General features: G+C 43.1%; 1 protein-coding gene and 1 pseudogene across 1 annotated transcript; one reads left to right on the plus strand and one right to left on the minus strand.

Moving 5' to 3' along the window:
• Nucleotides 1-467: 467 nt before the first annotated feature.
• LOC18020469 lies at nucleotides 468-4,256 on the minus strand (annotated as a pseudogene).
• A 301-nt stretch (nucleotides 4,257-4,557) lies between these two features.
• Nucleotides 4,558-7,715, plus strand: LOC112087620 (meiosis-specific protein ASY2-like). The gene is made up of 4 exons (XM_024157568.1): nucleotides 4,558-5,408; nucleotides 5,487-5,618; nucleotides 5,700-6,352; nucleotides 6,427-7,715. Exons 1-4 carry the CDS (start codon nucleotides 5,126-5,128, stop codon nucleotides 7,111-7,113), a joined length of 1,755 nt encoding a protein of 584 aa, XP_024013336.1. The 5' UTR covers nucleotides 4,558-5,125; the 3' UTR covers nucleotides 7,114-7,715.
• The last annotated feature ends 4,310 nt before the right edge of the window (nucleotides 7,716-12,025 follow it).

Below are 12,025 nucleotides of genomic sequence, written 5' to 3' on the forward strand. Positions count from 1 at the left end.
CAATCACTAGACCAGATATTACATTTGCTGTGTCGAAGCTTGCTCAATATTCTTCAGCTCCGAGGAATACTCATCTTCAAGCAGCTCATAAGGTTTTGAGATACCTTAAAGGTTCGATTGGTCAAGGGCTGTTTTATGGGAATGAAGTTAACTTTGATTTGCGTGGTTTCTCTGATTCTGATTGGGGAGCCTGCCCGGATACGAGACGATCAGTAACGGGTTATGCAATGTTCATTGGAGATTCTTTAATCTCTTGGAAGTCTAAGAAACAGACCATTGTGTCTTTGAGCACTCCGGAGGCAGAGTACAGGGCGATGTGTATGGCGACTAAAGAATTAATTTGGCTTAGTCAACTTCTTAAAGCTTTGCGTGTGCCTTTTTCACCTCCAGCTTACTTGTATTGTGACAACACCTCGGCTCTACACATTGCGAGCAATTCGGTTTTTCACGAAAGAACCAAACACGTCGAGTTTGATTGTCACAAGGTTCGCGAAGCAATTGATCTCGGGATAATCAAGACTATGTACGTCAAGACAGGGAATCAACTTGCTGATGTCTTGAAAAAGGCCTTATACCCTTCTCCATTTCGGGAAAACATATCCAAGATGGGTCTTCAAAATATCTTTGAATCCACATCTTGAGGGGGGGTATCAACATTGTAAATACCGGTTAGATTAGTTGTATTTAATTTTTCCGGTTTAGTTGGTTTAGGCTAGACGTATATATATACTTGTACATTGAGTTTTGATAAAATACAGAAAATATCTTTCATAACAAACTTTCTTTGCTCATGAACTCTATTACTCGATGATAAAGAATTCAGATTAGAGTGTAGAATCTTAGCTAAAGAGATATTGGCATATCAGTCTCATCTTTGCGCAAAAGTCTGGTTCTACCTCTTCACACACACATATTCGTAGGGAATAAAACACTGGAAAATGTTTTTCTTACGATCTAAGGATTCTGAATCCATACAAAATTCAAATCTAGAGACAAAGCGTTAGAACTAAAGAGAGCGACTTCTAGTACAGAGGTCCAAGTCCTACTACGGCGTCCAAGGTGCTGGCGGCGGTGGTGAGAGCGGGTACGAGGGCCACAACGCAGAGAACATGCTGTTCGGGTCAAATTTGAGCTTATCTTCGGCTGATAACGCCGCAACCACAGCGGTGACGAGACCCGCGTTGCCCGTTAGAGTCGGCTCTGTGTAGTTGTAGTTTGCACGAACGTCGTGGAATCCGTCGTGCTTGTCTGGTCCAGCAACCATTGCTCCTTCGATAGTGTTGGGGTTTTCTTGTTTGCTGTCTCTCCATTTCCATCCTCCTTTGCAGCTCACTTTCTCGTTCTTTGGAATCGAAGCTCCTCTGTGGTGTACATGTTTCGGGTACCTCTCCCCAAAACCCACAACATAACTCATGTTCTGAGGGTTCTTCCCGAGTATGTAATCAATCTGCACGTAAACAAGATAGTAAGATAAAGGTCAATACTCTGTTTTTGCTCTGATTTACTCTGTTTCTGCTTAAAAGGCATAGGGATGCATACCTGCGATCTTGCGAAGTCTCGTAGGTCATGGGTAGCGTAGAAAGTAGGGCCGCAGTTCCATCCAGGAATATCAGATGCATGCAGGTAATCACTGTACAACGCGGCTAAGAAAGCCGCATTTGCAGCATATTGGAGAGGCTGCCAATCTCCGTTGTTAAAAAGAATCAGTCCCCCTGTAATTAGCAAAGCAATTAATGTTGTTATACTCTTTCACAGAAAACGATTATCAATTTTATACTCCTAACTAATTACCTCTCGTTTTGTTGCTGAAACTAGGCAAGTAGGAGCACATGATATCTCCTATTTGTTGATGATAGAGGCTCAGCAGTTCTTCATACGGATATCCAGGGCTCAGAAAGAGCCTCAACCGAGTCAACAACAACTAAGTAAATAAGATAGTCAGGTAGTTCCAGTTTTGTTTTTTTTCAATTCAGCATTACTCAAATCTTATAGAACAAACTGATTTGGTTGGTTACCTGAGCCCCGACGATTTTCTTGTCCCAGCTGAAATGACTACCCGAAGATGATGCAACTCGACTAGCCAGAGTGGTACTAGTCACTCGATCAAGGTACTTTAAATCTCCGGTGGCATAATACATCCACGCTCCACCCCATATAAGGTCATCCCAATGCATGCTTGTACTGTCTTTCATTGAATCTGCAAATCTGTAGACGGTCCTTGCACCATGAAGAAGCTTCTTTGAGTATTGTACATCGTCCTTGAATACGATGGAAGCTGAAGCAAGAGCAGCTGCCATTGATGCAGCAAGCTCTGGGCAGTCACCGAAACATACGCTTGCATGCCTTTGGTAATCAATGTCCTCAGGGCGCATCCAGCAATAATGATCATTAGGAACTGCACTGATCTGTGAAAAAAGAAAAGCAAACATCGTTTTAATACATCTGTAAAACGTTTAATAGATCACTATTACAAAATTTATAACTCTCTTACTTGTGACACAAGCTAATAGATTGTAACGTTTTTAATAGATTCATTAAAACAGCACAAGTATGCAAGAAACGCGTAATAGAGAATGCAATAACAAGTAAAAAATTTTACTCTCTTTTACCTTTGACACAAGCTCATAGATTGTATTAGAACGACTCTCGAAGGTGTTGAGAAAGTAGTCAGTTCCCCATTTGATGAGTCCTTTAACATGATTGAGCTCCCCGGAAACTTGGTACGCGGAAGTGTACTCTATAACACTCCAGCTCAACATCTGTCATGGAAAAGGTCATCGGGAAGTTCGATTTGATAGCATCTCCACCGTCATAAAACCCTCCAACTAAATGCATGTGGCTGCTTCTTGGATAATCTCCGTCGTGGAGACAAGAATCACCTCGCCACGACACATTGTTGTTGTGAGGCAATCTCCCAGCTGAAACATCAAAGTCAAAACAATACGAAGTCAAAATAGTTATCAAAATATTACTTTGACCGCCAAAAAAAAAAGAAATAAGAGAAAAAAATACTTACATCTCTGGGCGTTGAAGAAGCGGAGGGATGTCTGGAGAGCTACCGTGAAGTTGTATCCCGGCGGTGGTGGCTCGTTATGGTGCTGCTGGCGTCGAGGCATAATTAGTCCGATACTTACGGAACTAATTATGATCACGATGGCAGTGAAACAGAGAAGTATCTTCATGTTGAGATACTTCTTCTGCTTCTTCACGACTGTCGGTCGTAGGAGCCAGCTCCTCTGGATCTCCTCTGACGGCTGTGATCGAGCAGCCAGCTCCTCAATCTCAAAGTGATGCTGATCGACCTAATAAAAAACAGGCAAGAAACTATTCAATTTCAAGATAAAGAAGAGATGCCTATAATGAGCATATTCACGATTTTCTTAGAGATGGTTTTACACAAAGAAGATAAAAAAATTCTGATGTTTCCGAGAGAAGAACGAGAAGAGAAACCAAGAAAAGAAAGAATGTGGCTCTTTAAGGTAATCGTTCATGGTTATTGTTGATATGCAAATATCGACAAGGAACTAAACAGTAATTTAGATCGGAAGCTCGATTTTATTAGATCGAATCAAGCAAAATACAACTGAGTTCGGTTATTTCGATAGGTAATAACGAACTAAGACTTAATGCGACTAAGAAGCTATCGTAATGAGTTCTCAGTCTTTAAGTCTTCTCGGGAAAATTACTTGTGTTCTCTGGTGTCGATTCGTCTCCCTTTATATATATCTCCTAAGTCGGTCTTCAAGCCCGCCTTCGACGATATGGGACCGAGAGGAGTTTCCTTTTCTCTCGGTTCCTTTCCTCTTCTCTCCCAAGTTTCCTTTTTCCATTAGGAAACTTTCCTGTTTCGACCGAGCTCATGGAAACTCTCTATTTCTTCGAGAGGTTTCTCACCGACCTCGGCCTGATGGGCCGTATTCAGCCCATCTTTGTTCGGCCCATCTTTTCTCGGTACCCCCCTTCGTAAACCGGGCTTATGGTTTACCGATCTCAGTTTGTACCGGAGAAAACCGGGGTACGGTTTTCACCTCCAACAGTTAGCCCCCCCTTCAGTTCGGTGAAAGGGGATGACTTTCAGTCGAACTCATTTCTTAGTTAATGGATCACGAACCGAGCTCGGCAACTGCCGTTGATTCGCATTCCCGGACGTTTCGCCCCTGTCTTCAATGAGGCGCGTGAATTACGGGATCCTTGCGAAAATCGAGGAACCCACGATTCCCACTGTGTATAAAAGGCAAACTTCTTCTCGCATTCATTATTCTCGCCTCAAGCATATATAAGGTACGCTGCTCTCCCTTCTCTATAGATTTCATTTCTCTCTCTAGCTTTTGTTCTTTGTTTCCTCTCGTTTCTTCAACTCTCGCCGCCGCGAATCCTTGATTTTTCCGAGCTATCTTCGAGTTTTCCGTTCGATCTTCAAATTATCCGATCAATCTTCATTCTTTTCCAGATTCCCTTTAGATCTACTTTTCCGAACTCAAAGATGTCTTCCAGCTCTTCAATTAACCCTTCTTCTAACCAAATCCTTCCGGAAGATCGTCGCGAATCCTCAGAACCGAGCTCTTCCTCTTCAAACCCTCATCTATCGAACTCGTCTCAAGAAGAGAATAGCCCTCCACAGTTAGTCCAAAAAAACTCAAAATCGGTTGATGCCAATAGTAGCCGTTCTCGACCACGAGTCGAAGTGACCGGACAACCAGAAGCTCGTGAGACAGATGCTCGTGCTGGGCCGAACATCGATGAGGAGATTGAGGAGATCGAAGGGGTCGAGGAGATTGAGGAAGGCAATGCCGAGGAAAACGTTACTGAAACAGGAGGTGCCGAAGACGATCTTGAGGCAATAATTCATGCTTCACCACCTCTTCTGAGACGAAAAGTCGTTCGCCCCCACATCGTACCTTCTTCTTCCGTTTCTCCTGGCGCCGTTCGTGCCGTGCTTGAAGAAAACGGGCTTGAAGATAAAGTTGTATTTATCATCCCGGAAGCTGGAGATCGGCCATGAGACGTCCCCGAGGGCTTCCTCTGCATCTATCTGACGTATTTTACGCAGTGCGGGCTCTCCTTCCCAATTCCTTCTCGCTTGATCGGCTACTGCAATCGTCGCGGCGTTGCTCTCTCGCAAGTGATGCCAGCTTCGATAACGAACTACGTAGGGTTCATATCTCTTTGCGACGAGCTCGGCAGGGATCCAACTAGTCGGCTTTTTGAAGATCTCTTCTCGGTCAACATCCACAAATCGAAGGAGTGGTTCTTCGCTGCGAACGCCAAGCCGAAGAAGAATATTGTTACTGGACCGAAGCCCAGTAAATTCAACGACTGGGAATCTCTCTACTTTTATCTAGAGATGAACGATCTCACCGTCAGCAACTCTGACATCCCAACTCAATCGGAGTGGAAGATTCCGATCGGTGAACTAGACGAGCTTATACTTTTACTAATTTTTGACCTCATATTTGACTAACTTTCTTTTGTTTCATCTTTCGCAGGTCGTCATCTCCCGAGCCTTATCCTCAACTCCGGACTCACCTCTGAGTTCGAAGAAGCCTTCAGTGAAGCTGGTAAGCATTGTTGGCCTGAGGTTTGGGAAGAAATCCTGCAGTGCCGAGCTAAGAAAACAGGTTTGTTTACTAAATTCCGTTTTTAGTCAGTCTACTTCTTTATTTGCTTCGACTTCCTCCTTTGACAGATTTTCATTGTAGGTTCTGTTCGCGAACCAAAACCGCGGAAACCAAAAACTCGAGCTAGCAAGCCTCGAGCCGCTCCTAAACGCAAAGCACCGAAGTCGCGAACTCAACGCACCCAAACTGCCAGGATGCTCTTAATAGACGAGATCCCAACTCTCTTCGACGAGGAGGAACCGGACGTGGCTGATCCGACCCCAGTCCTTGCTACCGAACAGGCCAATGTACAGCCGGAGGAGTTGCCACCTGCTACGAACTCATCTGACCAGGTTGGTCAGAAGAAGACGAAGAAGAAGAAGTCTTCGAAGAAGAAGAAGTCTTCGAAGAAGACTAAGAAGACAGAGGATTCTCCTCGGGTGCAAGATGTACCCGCTGAGATCGATCCACCGGCGGCTGTGGCGTCGGACCTCGCTCTTTCTCAAGACCGAGCTGAAGCTTCGCACTCCCGCAAGAGACAAACCAGAGACCATGTCGAGGGTTCTCCAGAGCACGGGCCGGCTAAGAGGGTCCGAGTTTGTTTTGACTACGATGAGGAGACTCCTTTCGAGGAGAACGTAGATGCCTGCGTCGAGCTTTATCACAAGATCTCCTCAGAGGTCCCAAGCCTTCCTTCGGTTCCCGAGCTCCGGTTTCCCAACATGTACAAGGGAATCGCTCACACGACTGCAGTGGTAATCTACTCACTTTTTTATAGATTTGGACATTTCTCCAAGTATGAGTTTTAATTCTTGTTTCCTCTGTGCAGCTCGCCAGTCAGACCAATAACTTGGTTGCTGCATACGAAGTAGCCCTGTTCGATGAGCAAGTAAGGGTCTCCGAGCTCGAGGAAAGGGTAGCCAAGGCGGAGGAGCGTCTCGCCACCGAGCTTCGAATTAACGAGACTCTGCACTCTTCGGTGGAGCTATTAAAACAGGAGAGCGCGGAGCTGAAGGCGGTGAAGGCCGAGCTGACTGAGGCTCAGAGCCTACTTTCCAGGGAGTTCGAGAAAGACAAAGGGCGGCTGCAGGACATGGTGGCACATTGGAGGGCTCGGGCTAGGAGCGTGCACGCAAAGGCTTGCGAGCGCCTAGAGAAGGTTATCCGAAGCTTGGATGACGCTGACCGAGCTCGTAAGCCGTACCTGGTCTACAACCAGCTCACTGGGGTCCTCGGTTTTATCAAGCAGCTCAAGAGGAAAGGCTTGTACGAGGTTCCACCCGAGATGGTGGCGGACATTGAGGCGAAGCACACCAAGGCCCTGGAGGAGTTCCGTTCGGTCGACGCTTGCGTCCTTACCGAAGAGGATAAACGGATGTCTCCTTTTGCTGAGGAAGAAGATGCGCCGGCTGTGAACGCGACTCAAAGCGCTCAGGATCCGATGATTGGTGAGCAGTTCGGTTCTAACGAAGAGATGCTGAAGGTCGATCAAGCTGCCACCTCTAAGACTGCTTAGTTTTTCTCCTTTCTTCTTTTTAATCGAACTCGACTATCCTTGCATGGGTTCTTTTGTAATTTTTATTTCTTTCTGGGCCCTTGGTGGGCTTCCTTTGAACTTGTTTGCCTTTCAGGAGGCTTTTAAATATATGCTCGTTCTTCTTATTTCTTGCCTTGAAAATTTAGAAAATATATGCTCGGCATCTAACTCGAATTTTAACTTCGTTTCGTCGGTAATGATTTGAGATTAGTGCTCAAGTACTAGATCGGTATATAAGAGATGATATTTGAACGTGGTTTTCATCTTTTGATAGCGAATTGCGATAATTCGGCTTACGTTTTGCGAGTGTTGTGAACTCGGCTTATGGTGCGAATATGAGGAGTTCGGCTTATTGTGCGAGCATACGAGCTCGGCCTGGGGAACCCAAGTGAATCATTTCGTACTGGAAGAGTGAACTAGTTCGAACTCCTGTAAACGCACGAAACGAGTTCAAGGTTTTTCTAAGTCGAACCTAAGTATGCGAGATGTGCTCGGCTTATTGTTCTTGGTGACTTAGAAATTCAACTGCGGGACTGGGCCCGGCTTTTGATATGTGGCTTAACCACGACACCATGTGGGTGCTCGCGAGACGGATCTCGGCTTTTAAGTTTGCATTCATGTGGAATGCTATCGAACAACTGGCCAGGAAGTCGATGTAAAGACAAGGAGTTCGGTCCCTTGTGATTTCCGAACTAAAACTTAGTCATATTTGACTTAATAAAATTTTATTGATGTTATAGCTGGACTCGGTAACGAGCTGCCTACGTACCCTTTAAAGGGATCAAGCCATTCGTAGTTCTAAGTACAAAAGGGGTTTTTGCTACGGCCTAAGCAGAAGGCCGTAGGTTCGACCCCTACCTGGCGCGCCAATTGTTGATATGCAAATATCGACAAGGGACTAAACAGTAATTTAGATCGGAAGCTCGGTTTTATTAGATCGAATCAAGCAAAATACAACTGAGTTCGGTTATTTCGATAGGTAATAACGAACTAAGACTTAATGCGACTAAGAAGCTATCGTAATGAGTTCTCAGTCTTTAAGTCTTCTCGGGAAAATTACTTGTGTTCTCTGGTGTCGATTCGTCTCCCTTTATATATATCTCCTAAGTCGGTCTTCAAGCCCGCCTTAGACGATATGGGAGCGAGAGGAGTTTCCTTTTCTCTCGGTTCCTTTCCTCTTCTCTCCCAAGTTTCCTTTTTCCATTAGGAAACTTTCCTGTTTCGACCGAGCTCATGGAAACTCTCTATTTCTTCGAGAGGTTTCTCACCGACCTCGGCCTGATGGGCCGTATTCGGCCTATCTTTGTTCGGCCCATCTTTTCTCGGTACCCCCCTTCGTAAATCGGGCTTATGGTTTGCCGATCTCGGTTTGTACCGGAGAAAACCGGGGTGCGGTTTTCACCTCCAACAGTTATGTTGCTTGGGGAACAAGTTTTAGCCACTATTCATGGTTATGTTGTTTGGGGAGGAATCAGTTGTAGAGGTTCCACACACTGTGCCTGTGACAATGGATACATCAGGCCATAATAGGAAGTTTATGATGAGTACCTACATGGTTTCAAAACTACTGCTTGTACACAAGTTTCCCGCAGAGAAAGTCAACAGAAGAGCTATGGTATGTTTCGAGGCTCAACTTTTAGAAATCGGTTGGGTCAAATATTTAGTTGAGTCTTGCCGGGCTTATGGCCCAATACCTGATTGGGTGCAAGTTCTTAAGAGCTATGGTATGTTTCGAGGCTCAACTTTTAGAAATCGTTTAGAGAGTCGGAATGCGGAGAGAAAACACTTTAAAAAAAGGAAGATAGATTATGGATATAGGCGTAAAGTGTGGTTCTCATCTCTTTAGCTATGGATTTCGATCGCCTGATCCTATAAACCCTCTTAGTCATAATGATCTGATGAGGATGGAAGATGAGAAGGAATCAATGGATGAGAACAGATTTGATAGGGTTACTAGAGTTTCAAAACATGGTGATTTATATCATGAAAATACTGGGTGGACACGTTATGAGACTAGTAATGATGGAGATAATGATACAAGAATATAGAGAGCGGGTATAGATTGGTGAATTTTGGAGTTTTAGCAATGCCACTCACTATCTTGAATCTTTTGTTCTTACACCTTGAAGACAAGGGGTGTTTTTCAGAAACGTGTAATGGCAGTTGTAGATAAAACGGATATTGAAAAGAAAAATAAAGAGAGTGGAAACGTCATTGAATATTCTTTTGAGAAGTCCTATCCTTGTGACTTGGGAACTACAAATGGCGCCATTGGACACAAGCTGGCCATGGTAAGAGAGACATATAGCTACGTATATAAAGAGGACTTTGTGGCAAATTATTGGAATCATTCATAAAGAACAAGGTGCAGCTTTAACAGATGGTGAGGGAGAGAGGTTTTTTTTTTTTTAGGTAAAATGTAGAGATGTGAGAGAGAGAGATGAGAACAAAAGGAAACATACAGATTCATTAGGGTTGATGGATGATGCAGAGGCTGAAGTGCCAATCATCATCATTCTGCTATTATCTCCATCCCTAAACATCTTCCCACTGTTACAAAACCAATGTTTTAAAGGTTAATAGCATATCCTTTTCTGAACGTAGTCAAACAGAGTCACTACAGGAAAAATGGGTATTCTTAACGAACGAAAAACGCTATCTAGTTATATGATAGCGGTTTAGAAAGCGCTCTGTCATCCACCGCGATAATAGGTCCGTCACATTACATAACGGTTTTTTGTATGCTATGGTTACGTCATATACGATAGCGTTATTTTCGCGCTATTTTATATTTAACAATAGCATTTAATTTATGTTATTTTTATGACATTTAATAGCGTTTTAAAATAATTCTTATAGCATTTTTATTATGTTATATATAGATGCCAATTTTAAAGATTTTATTGGTTTTATTCGATTATTTAAATTTAAATATAAAATTATAAATTGTTAAAAATAAAACATATAATGCAAATACAAATTTTATTAATAATCGAACGTAGACAACTTCAGATTCACTTCAAAGAAAAACATAATGACACCACATCTCAAAGTTCAACATTATTTCCCAAGTTCACACAAACATAAGCTTTTCACGAGTTCACACAAACATAAGCTTGTCATTAGGCCATGCAACAGTTGTACCTAAAGCATCAGAAATTACTTCTATTTCTGAATTTGGTCTCCACACTTTTGCATCTCCAATCTTTGCTACTTCTACCCATACCTTGCTAGCGTTCGGACCTAATGGGACAAAGTGGATTTTGTCTTCTGGATTGGTTGAACAAACTCTCCCTTCCGCAACGATTTGTCCAGAATTATTGCAATCTAACAACATACACTTCTTCTTCCCACCTGATTTGTTGGTGTCGATGCTGCAACTTACACTCTACAATTCAAACAAATGATACACTCTACTCAGAAATAGTCATCACCAATAGCATAAAAAAATATATATACTTTTAGAGAATAGTTTTACCCTAGGTGATGATGCTACTGGCGATGGTCTTGTTGGAGGTATACAACTGAGCACTACCTTCTTAATAGGCCATGCGATAAACTCACCAAGTGCATCACCCATCATGAACATTTCAGTTGTAGGTCTCCACAAATAACCGTCTGGTTTGACAACCTTCTCAACCTTCACGATAGCAGCGTTTGGTCCGAGAGGAATCTTGTTAGCCATTTCTTTCGGATCAGTTGACCACAAACGACCCTCAGCAACCAATACATTCTCCGAATTCCAATCAAAGATTAGGATTTTATCAAGTGCTTCCTACGATCATTCGTAAAAGACATATGTATGAGCATAAACGTATATGTATGTAAGTCATTCTACAAGTTATAAAGAGTAAAAGTAAACATGCAATTACCGATGAACTAGCATTATGAGTTTCAGTTTGGGTGTCTGTATCATCGTCCAAAATAATTTTATCAGCAGGCCATGCAATTTTTGTCCCAACAGCTTCGCCAAGTGCGGCAACCAGGGTTGTTGGCCTCCATAGAAATGCATCTTTGTTGGTGACGGTTTTGACTAGTACCACTGCTGCATTAGGACCAAGTGGTATACGCCCAATCTTGTACGTGGGTTCAGCCGAGCAGAACTCTCCTTCTCCAACAACAACATCATCTACTAAGGACCAGTCCAGTATTTGACACCTAGTTACAACCTTACTACCATGACTAGTGTCCGTCATAGACACATCATCATACTGTGAAGACAATACTCAAAGTTAATAAAACAAAGCATTTAAACTGATTTTATCAAGCCCATGAGTGAAAGTTCAGTATCTAACCTTTTTCCCTTGAGCCAAGTCACGAACTACAGTTTGGAGATCTTCAATTTTGGTGATCAATTCAGCCTGCTTTGCTTCGAGCTGTTTGACATGGGCGTCTCTAGACTGAACGAATGCTAGCTTCGTCGCCGTAACTCCTCTGCCCATCCCTCTAACCCTTCCAGACTTTTCTTTTCCTAACACTTGGCTGACAGCATCCTCTCTAATATTAGTGCTAGCTGTGGAACCCAATTCACTATCAATGGATTTTATTTGTTCCTGCCACAAATATTTAATAAAAATTATTAATTGTACGCATAACAAAGAATGCTTATCACTTAACTTAATTCTAAAACCATATGCACGTACAATGGTTTCTGCGAATTCTGGTCTCACTGGTTTTCCATCGGAATGAGTGTGTCCTGCAACCCACACTTGAGTCCTACTCACCTTGCTAGGGTCAGAACTCTTTTTCTTCTACAAGTAAATAAGGCCGTTTAATGAAATTACCAAACTAAGTTGTAAATTTAATACAAACATAAGACCCTAAATTACTTACCAATTCATGAGCTAGCCGGATCATTCCTTTTCGACTGGTTGTGTGGGGAATTTGCGCC

The sequence above is a fragment of the Eutrema salsugineum genome, unplaced genomic scaffold (assembly GCF_000478725.1).
Source record: "Eutrema salsugineum unplaced genomic scaffold, Eutsalg1_0 scaffold_17, whole genome shotgun sequence".
Lineage (NCBI taxonomy): Eukaryota > Viridiplantae > Streptophyta > Magnoliopsida > Brassicales > Brassicaceae > Eutrema > Eutrema salsugineum.